The sequence below is a fragment of the Gymnogyps californianus genome, chromosome 1 (assembly GCF_018139145.2).
Source record: "Gymnogyps californianus isolate 813 chromosome 1, ASM1813914v2, whole genome shotgun sequence".
NCBI lineage: Eukaryota > Metazoa > Chordata > Aves > Accipitriformes > Cathartidae > Gymnogyps > Gymnogyps californianus.
Genome location: NC_059471.1, coordinates 88,579,320 through 88,593,343, shown reverse-complemented (window position 1 = coordinate 88,593,343; position 14,024 = coordinate 88,579,320). Strand labels below are relative to the sequence as shown.

Sequence of the window (14,024 nt, the reverse complement as noted above, 5' to 3'; positions counted from 1 at the left end):
AGTGACATTTCTTAAGAGTGTTCCTCATCAACAGATAGAATTCTCTGTCCTGAAAATTTTTTATATGAATTATGCAAAATAAGGAAAACCTAAATGATAGAAGTGTTTGCAGAAAACGTCACTATCACTTTCTTGAGGAATAAACAAACAAACAAGAAATACAAGAACCACTTTTTTATGCCACAGAAAGAATACTGAGAGCCACAACTTTCACACTTGTGATACTAGATTTGAGTGTGTGCTTATTTACAGATATAAGTTTATTCATTTTTAAAATCAAGTACACAACATGAAAACTTTAATCAAAACATGTCTATCTTTTTTTTTTAAAACAAAAAAACCAACTGATACAGGATACAGAAGTACATGGGATAAAAAAAAGCCTAAGATTTGACTCTTAAAAAGAATCATTAAGCAGGTGACAATTGCAAAAACCTACCTATTGTCTCAGTAAACCTGAATCAAAGTCAGAGGTATTTAACCTATGATGATGATCCTGTCAGACTTTATAAAAATTATTAGTACTTAACTGTTCCTCTGTAACATTTAGCCAGCAAACGGGAGTACAGGGACAAAAACCAAACCAGAATGAAACCACACACACACACGGCTAGAGTAAGATTAAACTTTCTTATACACTACTGTATATACACTTCAAATTATATATAGTTTTGTATGTGGCAAGCAAAAAAGAGAGATTGCTTTCTTCCATGCCATCAGCCCTCCTGCTACTCTGTTATGATATCAAGATATTATTCCTTTTTCCATGCTCCTGAGATGCACCTACTTCTCAAAGTACCAACTTAGCATGAAGGCGAGGTATTCTAAAACAACTCCAGAATCACTCCTGCCTTAAAATTAAATGATTTTTGTTTAATACTATACTGAAAAACACCTCTACATTTTCTTTGGTTTTTTAGAGCTTCCACAGCTCTCATTTTCATCACAATTTCTTGCATCTTTCAAAAACAACTTCTCTTACATCTTTTCTTTAAAATGTTCCGAAACATTTCTCACTTCCACAACGTCAGAGAGCCACAAAACTTCCACATCATCAATTGCCAACTGCTAATCAAACAGATCTCTTCCGTATCTAGTATACCTTGGAAATTAATATTTGAATTCACCACTGGAAATCTGATGGCACATAGAGTGTAATACATACTACATAACTAAACAAAACTAAACTGACAGACACCTCTCATGTCAAAACAAAAATCATTAAAATCAAAATTGTGTTCACGTTGTAATTGGAACTAATGTGGAGGAATTGCACCTTACATTTTGGCTTACCAAGTATTCAGATAGTCTCCTGGCAACTTAGGATTGGTAAAAAGGCTCATTATACAATGAAATGTTTAATTTAATTTAATCACTTTTAAAAATGCGCAGAGTAGCTACTCCCGAAGATAGGGCACTCTAAGCTTTTACTACTCCATAGCTTCCATACATTTTCAAGTTGTTCTTCCTCGTGGCCTATTCTCTGCTTATGCCATGGAGTCCTCTCTCAATACCGTCTGCTCCACTCAGTGTTACAACATAGACACGTAGGAAAGCTTTAAAAAAAAAAAAAAAAAAAAAAAAAAAAAATTCCTTACCTTGTTGCCCAGCTTGAAGACCTCATCCAAACTGGTGCTATTAGTGTTTATCATAATGGAATCTGTGTCTCCATAAATCACTTCAAGGTTCATCTAAACGAAACAAATTGCTTTGAAAAACAAAACAGAACAACTCCATTTTTTTAAAGTCCCACCTCATTTTCAAGATTCAAAAATATCATTATCTGTATATTATCCCTTAAATACTAAAAAGCAGAAAAATGTAAAGTAAGTTTTTACTGAAAAGTCTATATATTTCATTAAGACTTATTTGAATTTCAAGAGAATAATGAAACTTAAACCACTGATATGTTTAAAAAAAAATCACTGTTCAGTTGTGTACATAAGTAGTTAAAATTTTACTAAATGAATGCTAGAAAAATAAGGCAGTGAACAAGTCTAATCTTGAGAAACAGCAGGAACTCTGATCAGAAATAATTTTGGACTGCTAGGACACAAGAAGGTCACTTAGACTCAAAGACTGCTGGACAAATTCAGACTATTCAGATAAGGTGTTTAGACAATGTGCTTGAAAGATAATACCACAGTCAGGTATCCTATCCCATTTGTAGCCATCACAATACTATTGCAAAAAAGTCATCCTGGATTTAAAAAAAAAAAAAAAAAAAAAAAAAGAATACTTAGATACTCTATTTCAAACAAATCCAGTGAAAGCATTGGATAGTGGATACAGTAACTGAGAATACCACAGTAATGTCCAGATTAGGCTGCTGCTCTTAAACTTTTTCAGATTATGCATGTGGCTTTATATTTCCACCTTCCCGCTCCCATCTTTTTTCTTCTGCTGTAATCAAATTACCTCTGTTAGTCCTCCCCTGAGCAGCAGATCTTTCAGGGAACAAGGCACTCCTTTTGGACAAGGATCTATCTACTATGACCCACAAATTTTGTATCACCAGGTTGAACTACTGAACAATTACACCTGGAGATGAACACAAACACCTACTTGATTCCTTCTCTCTGACCGACACTCTGCCCCTTCATATCATCTCTCATTCTGACCCTTGTAACAATTCAAATGCCCTACTTGGAAAAGATTGTGTTCAAACACCAGCCAGACTGCCATAATACTCAGGGATAATGGAGCAAACTCCAGACAAACTGAGGCACATAAAAAAGCCTGAGGTACATATGAAAGGCATAGCAAGGAAAAAGGTGAAAAGGAAAATCATCAACACCAGTGAATGTCATAAAAAAAATAGGCAGATGCATCCAATTATGTCATATTAACTTGAAAAAATGAAAACCTGATGTCTTCAGTGGTGGAAAATCAATGCAGCTGTAAAAACTGCAGCATGGCTATGTCCATGTTAAACTCCATATAGTCAAAAACCCACCTTGTGTCAGAGTTTAAAGGATGCCAAAAAATAAACCGTAATAAAACACTAGAACACATGGTGTAACAGGTCTATGAGTAAACTCTAATTAGCACTGTTGCTAATTTGCTTGAAACAGTTGCACATAGGCTTCAAGCAGGGGCCAGATCATATCTGTGGTAGGAAAAGAAAAAAGCTATAATCCATTAGGAAGGATTACATTTGTAAACCAGGCATCCTAAGAAGTGATTTCAGGTCTGTTTGGGTTACAGTTCTCCTAGAATAAAAAAAATTCACCAGGTGTGCTCTTTAAGAGTTGTTGTTTAATGAAAATGCTCAGCATTACCTTTTGCACCATCTCCTTGGTATGCATCAAAATCTGAAATAAAAAAATAATCAAAGATTAGCGTATGATATAATTACAAGCTAACACATGCAAACATATCCATTAGGTTGCTAACTCCAAATGCTCCCACCTTTCAAAACAAAGCAAACCACCTCTCTCCTGGCAACACACAGTCACCTCAATACTCCTATTACATGAGTAAATTCTCATCTGACCTTGTATTAATGCTATTATTAACTCCCCTAAAACAAGATTAAAACAAATCTCAAAATTGCATGTGTACACACACATTCTACCTCAGGAAAAAAAGAACACTGAATCAAATGCTCAAATAAAACCTAATCAGGAAGTGCCAGAACTAAGCCTCTTTCAGTAATTTAGGTCAGTTGTCTCCTTCATATCCATCATCTTATCTCTTGCTGTCATTGAGTTTTTTCCCCAAAATGTCCTATCTTATTCACTACAGCCTAGATGGTGCTCACTTAACAAGAACCTAGTCAAAAGGCTGGTTACCCTTGTAATGATCTCAAAATGGGTCATCAAAAAGCAAACTCCTTAGGGAAACCAGAACTGGGACAAGGAGCTGGGATAGAGATAGGATACAGATGTTGAATCAGTGGGCAAATCCGTGTGTAACCAGGTTTATTCCTCAGCCAAGAGTGCATCTCGAGTTCCCTGAATGCTCTGAATAGCAATTCTCTGAACCTTAGAAATATCTATAGAGACCTCACATGAGTAGGCTGCTGCTTCCATCTCTAATACTGGTCAGCATAGTGGAGAGGGGTGGAAGAGCATATCATCTGAAGCCACAGATATAGCTGTATTGCAGAAAAGACAAAGTAAATGTAGCTTGGTGAACAAAACGTGTGGCTGCTGCAGCAGGAAAGACTTGGTGAAGTTTGCACAGCTGCATGAGAACCAACATCTGGTCCATTCCTTCAGTCACCCGGCCATGTTTCCATCATATTCCCCATTTCCTCTCTCATCAGCATCCCAATGCTCTGCCACACAGCTCCAGATTCCACCTGGTTAGTCCCAGTTCCCTGGTTTCAGTCCTCTCCATCCCCACTCAGCATAAACCTCAGTTCTTTTTCAGCTAGTCCTGCTACTCATATATATTTATACTTTTAATTTTCTTAAAAAGGATTACTTTGAACCACTTGTTACAGCAATGATAGATCAGAGTCTATTAGGTGAATCCAAACAATTTGGTACTCTAGTTTTAAAGATAGTCAGGCAACACACTATTTTAACAGGTTATATTAAATTTAGTAACCTAGTCTAAGTTTTATTATTTTTCATACATTAAATTGCAATACTCCTTGGCCATACTTGCCAAAAAGGCAGAATTATGACTTGTAGTCAAGAAGTCTGTGACAGGGAGCTGAGCAGTAGAAATCAGCAGCGATGAGGAAAGAAAAAGGACAAACAGGGAAGAGCTGGCCATGCTCAGTGGTAATAAGACCATCTTCAGGGAAATCTCATGACTTTCATAGGGCCAAGGAGCCTAAAACGAACCCAAAAGTCTTGACTATCACGATATTGACTAGTGCTATTGCAGCAAGCAATTCTGAAACAAAGGTGAAATGTCCACCTCTACATAACAGTATGCGAACAGGATGACAACACTGTCGTTCCTTCAACGTTAACGGCAAGTTTCTTTAATATTTCTGAACCTTTAAACAACCACAGTGATGAATACTAAAGTATGATGCTCCACTATGCTTTTTCAGTTTGTTTTAAATTATGCACCACAGAATTATGCACCGAAAGCTATATTCTCCTGGCATTCTTAGTTTCGCAATGCTTCACTTTGCAAACTTAGTATTCTGTTTCAACATAGTTTCTGTTGAGATGCATTTTCTAGCCACTTGCATCTTCAAAGAGAAATCACTGCACCTAAGGATGGACTCACTCTCCCAAAGTACAACGACATGAACTAAGCAAGCGTAATATACCATTCCCTTCAAGGCACTTAAGGAAAGATTAGGCTCCAAACCATGATGTAACTTTGACACAGCTGACTCACAATGAATGTCCTTATCAGGGTTATTCACCAAGCACATATGGATACCTATGGATTTACACTCTCTGGGTCAAGTTCAAAACATCCAGTTGGTTTAAAGACCATCCACTGAGGCTGCAAACAAGGTACTCGGACAATGTGATGCCTGAACTCTGCTGAAGTCCCAAACTGCAAAAAGCTCAGCTGGCCTCAATCTTCTATGTGGACAAAGAACAGGAAAATGGTGAGTCTTAACTGCAGATTCACTCTAGGCTGTTTGTGCTCAGACAGACCCGATTCCATTTTAATCAGAACCTTAAAAAAGATATTCCACTCCTATTCATCTCCTAGTGATTCAGATGGCATCGCTCCACCACCTTTCCATGGAGTTTTGAAATTATTCTAAAGACATATATCACTGGTACATGACATCAGATTTCATATACAGTAATCAGAATTCCAGCTTATTCACCCCCCCGCTTTCTCTCACTTATTAGCTAACTCCTACAGAGAAAGGTTATACCTTTCCCTTAGTACTCCAAAAGCAAACAGGAGTCCCTGAAACAAAATTTAAAAATTGGACAGAGAAATGAAAAGTTTACACGTAAAAGAAAAGGAGGCCTACCATTTTTTCCCTTGATAATCTCTGGCATTTTCTACTTCATTCTCTGAAATAACATTATCTGTTAATAGTTAAAAAGATAACATTTTTTTTAAACAGGATTAACCCCTACTAAAAAAATTGTTTGGCTGTGCAAAGACCATTTCTCAATTGTCTCTGAGGACAGCAGTGGATGTAGGTAATAACAAGAGGGTCACAGACAAGTTAGCTTCATCAAGTGACTGGCATATGCTAGTGCTACCCATTCTGACAGGAGATCACTTGTAAGTGCCAGCAGCTACAAAACAGAAGGTTATAAAGGCTTGCTAAATTCATTAATAAGGCAGTCGGTAGTTATCTGATTTCACAGCAACACCTGCATATTTATCTTCTCATTACCAATTGCATGATGGAATTTTTTTCAAGCACATTTCAAAAATCTGCCAACTTCAAGTGTAGAAAAAAAAATAAACTTTGTAGTTAATTTTTCCCTTAACAAAGTACAGCTGTTGAGAATAATTGTTCAAGATCTTACCCTGTAATGTCAACTGCAGCAGAACAAAGAGTATTTAATTAGCAAATCTATCCAGTAATTCAACACCTATTATATAAAATGCCTTCGTGATTTTATTCAGGATAATTTGCTAAGAGGGTTATTACTGACATTCAGATGAAATTTAAAATTCCTACGCAAGTCGAGTCATAATAGCAGTAATGATCCCCCCAATCAGGAGATACTGTGTCACACACGGTTCTTTTGCAATGCAGCAGCCGATTTCCTGACTTCTTAATTCCTGGGCTCAGCTCAGTGAGAGCCCTTCATGCCAATATTTCAGTCAGCAATACATCCTTAATGGGAATCTATTAAAATACCTAGAATAAAAATGACTTTTTTTTTTTTTTTGTTAAAAAGAATGACAGCACTGCTATCATATCAATCATTAGCAGTTTCACAGCAAAGGAAGGGAGGTATATAGTAAGGCTGGGAAGACAGAAGAAAGAAGGAAGAGAATAGGAAAATTGTTACTCAGTAGTTTCCTTTTGCAAATAATATTGCGCTGCTCCTGAGAGCTGGATTGTCTCCTATTGCAGGCAATCCAAGTAGGAAGAATTAATTGCCTGGCAACCCATCTGCACAGCCGTGCCCCCTCCCCCCCAGCAAACATATACTTCTAAAAACCTGTGAACTTCTTAGCACAATGAACATCTGTGAAATTCTGTTTTAACTTTTTTCTTGTAAAAGCAAGACTAGCAACACACAGCCTCTCGCCCATGAACTGCGAGTCAATATAAACTGAAAGACAGTAATTGCAGACAAGCAATCATCAAACTGCAAAATTCCCTGTCCTAATTCTACTCCAACTCACTAATTACTTAATTAAATGAGGATGTAATTTAAGAAACGGAATGATTAAAAATAAATAAATATACAAAGAACAGCTTTACTATTATCCATTACATCAAGTATTTTTAAAGATTCCTTATTTAAAAACCACTAAAGAGCACCTTCGAACAAGCGGATGCTCATGTGAAAACAAGCCAAGATACTGAGTTAAAAAACAATGGGATAGGGCACAAAACTAACACACTGAGGCAAAGATTTCTCCTGAAGACACACAAATTTTCTGTGGATTCCTGGGGCCGCAGACGTGAAGGAACAGAAAGGGAGACTTAAGACCAGACTGAAAAGACTGACCAGAATGATTACAAAAATATTGTGCCGAAGATGCATACAAAAACAAAAAACAAAAAAATCACTTATGCATTCACTTTGCACAAGGAGAAAAACTAACACTCTCAGGACCTTGGCAAAAACTTTGTTTTTGAAGACTACCTGTAGTTATCTAGTGTAGACCTGATATTTTTTCCCACCTCAGCCGTTTACTTGTGCAATTATATAGTAAGAAAATAATTCTGTCATCAGCTTTCTAATTCATATTAGCTAGTCCTTCCCATGACACAGAGCAATAAATGGGCAGGAAGAACTGTGTTCCAGTATGTAACACCACTCACTAATCTACAGAAGAAGTATTTCTGAACATCTCTATTTTTGCAACCTATTCATTAGTTTTGCTAGTATTTTGTGATAAGTAGCCTCTAGCATTGATAAACCATGGCCACATGATGCTGCAAAAAGATTTTACTACGGACAATTTTCAAAAAAGGTTTCTACTGCTGGACAAAAAGGCACATACACCATAAGCAAAAGTGAAAGAAAGATGGAAGCCTTGTTTGCCACAAGGAATGAAACATCACAATGTAGCCTTTTCATTAGACAATGGACTTGATTTAGAAAAGTTTCAGTGACCAGATTCAAGCAGTTAATAAATAAGTTTGTTTCAAAGAGCTTTTACCGAGTATTTGCTGTACTTAGACAATGCATTCAGAGTTACATTTCCCAAAAATGCACACTCTTAGCAAATGTTAACAGCATCAGAAATACATCCTATGCTGCAAAAATTTTCCCTTCTACTTTTTTTTTCGGAAACACTAAAATTAACTGTCCATACTCCACCCAACAAAGTTGACAGACATTAATACAACTTTGATAGATGCTGTGTATAAAACCAGTATTGGATGGTGCGCCAAAACTAAAGGGAGAATGGTTCCAAGGGCTGAAGCAGTGTATACAAAGATTCAGTGATACATGTTTACATACCAACAAAAGGTAGGATCTTCTGCCTCACAAACAACAGCAAACGCACAAAAAAGGCAGCAATAGAAACATGCTGAACACAACAAAAATCATGTGTACCTTTGTCACATTTTGACAAGAAATGCAAAGATGACAGTAAAACACTGAAGATGATGATGTGAATCAAATTACAACTTGAAGACAATGTTCCCTTGGTGCCAGAAACAATTACATCTTTAAAGTTCTACAGTACCTCCAGTTCAAGTATTTGTGGTGAGTTTTGCTGAAGAGAGCAGGAGAACAAGAATTAATTCCTTACTAAGTTGTACAATTATTGGTTATTCTGCACAATATATTATGAACCATGCTATACTAAAGCAAATTTTGCCTGTTTTGGAAAGGATTATTTTGGTATTAGGATGGAAGAAAAAACAATGAAACATACTCCTACAGCTTTGGACAAAAGTTAAAAAACAAACACCCAAAAACTTCTGTGTTGGAAATTCATTTAAGATCTTGGAAATGGAGAAACTGCGTGCTCAACAACAAAGTTGAACATTTGAGTGTATAGAAGGTAAATGACCCAGTTCTGACCACAATTCGCGTTCCCAGAAGCAATAAGAATACAATGTCTGAGTGGATAACTAGCTATGAAAGACATCCGTATGGCATGGGCATCTCCTAACCCTCCAGAGTCAGTAATGCTCCTTCCAGAGAAACCAAACACCAGAACCAGTGGCAGTTCCTAGAGAAGCACCAGGGGTCACAGCCCACCCACGGAATTATTTTCTTTCTGACCAACTCATTCAAAACTGAAAACCTAAAACAAATGAAGGAACAGGAAATTTTTTCCCTGTTTCACTCCACGAAAAAGCAAGATCTACAATACCTAAAACCCCTTGAAGAACACAGTACTCAAACCAATTTCAGCTCATTAACGCTTATGAATATTTTTTAATTTAAATCTATTAAATAAATCTATGCTGGATGAACATTTTGTACTTAACTATAAGAGGCAAAGGTAGCTTTGCTTAGTAAGAAAACCTTTTGTGCATTTCAAGTACACTGCAACTACATCAAAAGCTAACCGTATCACAAACCACAAGTAAAAATACTTCTAATAAGCAAGAATATGACAAGCATCATTTACTGTTTCCTAATAAAACCAAAACATGTGTTAAGTTATTCAATATTTAAATGCATACAGACAAGTATATCCTCCTTAGAGAAAACAGCAGCATTTGTTTCAGTGAAATGAACAAACATTTAGACAGGAAAGCTTTATTTTGCTTTGTTACCCAAATCGAACTGGTTTAACACATTCAGCAATAGAGAATCAGTCTTTCACTAGAAAAAATAAAATGACAAGAACAGTAAATAATTAAAATGAATTACTTATAAACCAAAGATTCTTGTTTGGTGAGACAAGTTAGAATCCAGTCAAGGTTTAAACCAGAGCACAGATGTTTTCCTCTGAATAACAGCAAAATCTATTCCTGAGTAGGGAAGAATAACCATACCATCCTCCACATCAGGTTCAAGTTGAACTATAGTTTTATATATTTGAAAGATAATTTCTAAGCATGTCTCTCAATCTTGAGGTGATAGGAATGTAAGTACTGTCTCATCTCCCAGATAAGTTACACTCATAGCCATATAACTAGAAGTCCTAGAGAAATCAGGGAGTAGGCCTCAGAATCAATAGTGAAGACAGTTTTTCAAAAAGATCAAGGATTTCTGTAAACTGCAAAAAGAAATAAAACTAATACGCTAAAGTCTGAAATATTTTTCTTAAGCAGTGGATAAACTCAGTGCACTATCCAAGATGATGACAAACTCCTTGAGAATCAAATCTCCCCCCCCCCTTTTTTTTTTTTGAGTAAAAAGCAGAAAACAGAACTTACAATTCCGTAAGGCCCTCCTCCCTTATCTTCCAACTGTTAAAGAAAATTTCATTACAAAAAGAAAAGTGTGTTGTAAGAAAGGCCCTTTAAGGCAACAAGGGAGCATGGAGTTGGCAGGAAGTGAACCTAGATTACTTTTCTAAGGTTCTCCTGGTCAGCATCTTTTAAGTAATAACCACAGCTTGTGTGCTTGGAGAAAAGGGAAGGGCTGGGGAAGACAAGCAAGTACTAAAGAGAAAAACAGATGCAGAAAACACTTGCTACCTGATGAGTATTCTTAAAAGAAAAAGGACTTCTACTGAAACACACAGCCTTTTTCTTGAAGAACCATAGGCATTTTGCAATAGGTATACTGAACAGAGCAAGGCAACCTCTGTCTAGATACAAGTATATTCACTGAAAATGATCCTGAAATTTTATAGGAGATGAAAGGACATGCTAGTCTTGGTCATGAATAGATTGTGTGTGAACGTTGTGTCCATCAAAAAATCTTTGTAAGTGGTTTGAACTGCTTTAAAACTAAACTGTTCTTTCATCATGACTAAGTGGTTGTCTATCAAACCAACATCTATTCAAATTCAGAAAAGTATTTTAGCCTCTAATTACCTTCCAAAGAAAGTTCTCTTACCTAATTTCTTAAACATCATGCAAGATTTCCATAAAGCATATAATTTTGTTTCATTAAATTAGATATATTTAGACAATATGACAGTTGTTTTTATAAAGTTAAACAATACTCATTCATCCTCCATGGTTGCACAGCTGATATCAGCAGCAGGGTTTTGGTTCTTATGTTCGTGGACCTCCCTCTGAGGACATAGAATTGCTCGGACAAGGCAGGATCCATCTGACTACGTGGGGCAAAATGATCTGTGCCAACAGGTTGCCCGGCCTGGTAAGGAGAGCTTTAAACCTGGATTGATGGGGGCAGGAGTGCACGTCCATGAGGAAGCTGCAAACCACGACGGGAAGCAAAGAGTGGGGCGTGATGTGAATAGCAAGGACCTTGTAATCAACAACACAGGGCTGAAAGGGGCCCTCTTCAAGCATATCCATGTAAATAAGGGAGTGCCTACAGGACAGTGCTACGGAGAAAGCTCTTGCACTTTTTCAGGGCATCAGCAGGACTGGGTGCCTGTCTGAAGGCCTGTACACTAATGCACACAGCATGGGGAACAAAGAGAAGGAATTAGAAGTCTGCATGCAGTTACAGGGCTATGACTTCACTGGGATCACGGAAACATGGTGGAAAACATGATGATCACGGGAGGTTCCTGAGGACTGGAAGAAAGCAAATGTCAAAGCTATCCTCAAGATGGGCAAGGAGGAGGAGATTCCAGGGAACTAGAGGCTGGTCAGCCTCACCTCAAGCCCTGGGGAAAGGTAATGCAGCAACTCATTGTGAAAACAACTGTTTTCCAGACACACAAAGCACAAGAAGGTGCTTGGGAGTGTTTGGTGTGGATTTACAAAGGGGAAATCGTGCTTCACCAAGCTGGTAGCCTTCTGTGAAGAGATGACTGGCTTGGTGGACAAGGGGAGAGCAGTGGCTGTTGTTTATCTTGACTTTAGTAAGGCTTTCAACTCTCGTCTCCCATAGCATCCTCAAAGACAAACTGATGAAGTATGGGCTAGGTAAGTGGACAGCAAGATGGACTGAAAACCGGCTGCACTGCTGGGCTCCAAGCGTTGTGATCAGCGGCACACAGTCCAGCTGGAGGCCAGTCCCTAGTGGCGTACCCCAGGGGTGGCTACTGGATCCAATCCTGTTTAGTGTCCGTGTTAAGGACTTGGATGATGGCGCAGAGCACACGCTCAGCAAGTCTGCAGACAATACAAAACAGGGAGGAGTGGCTGATACACCAGATGGGTGTGCTGCTGTTCAGAGGGACCTTGACAGGCTGGAGGTGTCTCATGACCTACAGGAATCTCATCAGGTTCAAAAAAAGGAAATAACAAGTCCTGCACCAGGACTGGAATAACCCCATGGAATCTGGGACTGACCGGCTGGAAAGCAGCTTTGCAGAAAAAGGCCTGGTCATCCTGGTAGACACTAAGATGACCATGAGCCAACAATGTACCCTTACGGCAAAGGCAGCCATGGGCACCCTGGGCTGCATGAGACAGAGCATTGCCAGCATATCTCAGGGAGGTGGTCCTTACCCCTTTACGCAGCCCTGGTGAGACACGTATGGAGTGCTGTGTTCAGCTGAGCTCCCTGGTATGAGAAAGACTGCACATACTGGAGCAATTCCAGCACAGGACCACAAACATAATTACAGGGCCTGGAGCATCTGTCATGTGAGGAGAGGCTGAGAGACCTGGGACTGCTCAGCCTGGAGAAGAGCAGGCTCGGGGGAGGGTCTTATCACTGTCTATGTCTATCTGATGGGTGGGAGTAAAGATGACAGTGGCAGACTCTCCTCATCGGTGCTCAGTGAAAGGACAAGAAGCAACGGGCATAAACTGAATAAAAAAAAAAAGAATCCCTTGAAATATGAAGTCTTGCATTGTTTAAATACAAGCAAAAGCTTCTTTACTGTAAGGACTGCAGGTTGCCCAGAGAGGCTCTGGAGTGTCCACACTTGGGAGATATTCAAATCCCAACTGGACATGGTCCTGACCAACCTGCTCTAGTTGAGCAGGGAGGGTTGAACTAAGCAATCTCAAGAGGTGCCTTCCAACCTCAGCTATTCTACGAGTCTATGATCCTCAAAGATCTATCCTTACGTATTTTTTACAGTTAAGAGTAAATAGCTTAGATTGTGTTTTACAGGTACCATTTTAAGAATCAAATAATTTAAAAACATGCTCACCCCTCAACTAAGGGAACTTGGTACATGCAATTTTGAGTCTCACATAGGTCCAAGTCTGACAGAAGACATTATCTCCTGATGGACAGACACCCTGAGTGACTCAGTGCCACCTTTAAGTTAGGTTGTCTCCCTGCTCTGAAGAAAAGGATCGTTCTGAAAGCCTCCAAAATAATCTGCTCCAGATCTGATGTTGTAAGCCTCTCTGATTAAGGAAGGAGAAGTTCCTGTACATTTCAGCTTCCTAACTATACTGGGACGTTCAGGTTTCCACCAAGCTACTCAAATGCAAAAGATGAGAGATCAGGTGTATACAAATGCCTAAAGGGTTCACAACTGTACTTAAAAAACAAAGCATGTGGTGAAAGCAAGTCCTTTCAGGATTGTCCAAACAGGAAAAAAAAAAAAAGAGAACGTGCTATGAGATGAATCTTGCTACATCAAAGAGAAGTAACAGAGTAAGTTTTTCATCATGCAGGAGCATATACACAAAGTGCTGGAAACCAGGAAAATTGTTGCTGCAAGCAGAGAAACCTTAGTCTTTGACATTGCGCCACTTTTCCCGGTGACAATAGATAACTGAAAGAAATTCAACAAAGATTATTCCAATTCCAAAAAGAATGATGAAACCTGAACGAAATGAGCACTTGTAACAAATGAAGATTTTTACCAAGGCACCTATGCAGGACTAAATAACTACCAGTGCTCAGATCTCAGAAACTCACAACCACATTTGGTACTGATCAAAGTAGTGAAAAAGTAGGAGCAGGGCAGGTATCATCTCC

At 38.4% G+C, this 14,024-nt stretch overlaps 1 protein-coding gene across 5 annotated transcripts in view; it reads right to left on the bottom strand.

Moving 5' to 3' along the window:
* POLA1 (DNA polymerase alpha 1, catalytic subunit) overlaps positions 1-14,024 on the bottom strand; it is a 207,725-nt gene that overhangs the window by 127,465 nt on the left and 66,236 nt on the right. For all 5 annotated transcript variants that reach the window (XM_050905507.1, XM_050905517.1, XM_050905524.1 and 2 more), the window contains 2 exons: positions 3,282-3,314; positions 1,599-1,691 (listed from right to left, as the gene is read on the bottom strand). In XM_050905507.1, the coding sequence (XP_050761464.1) occupies positions 1,599-1,691; positions 3,282-3,314 (126 nt within the window). The remainder of the gene's footprint in view (positions 1-1,598; positions 1,692-3,281; positions 3,315-14,024) is intronic.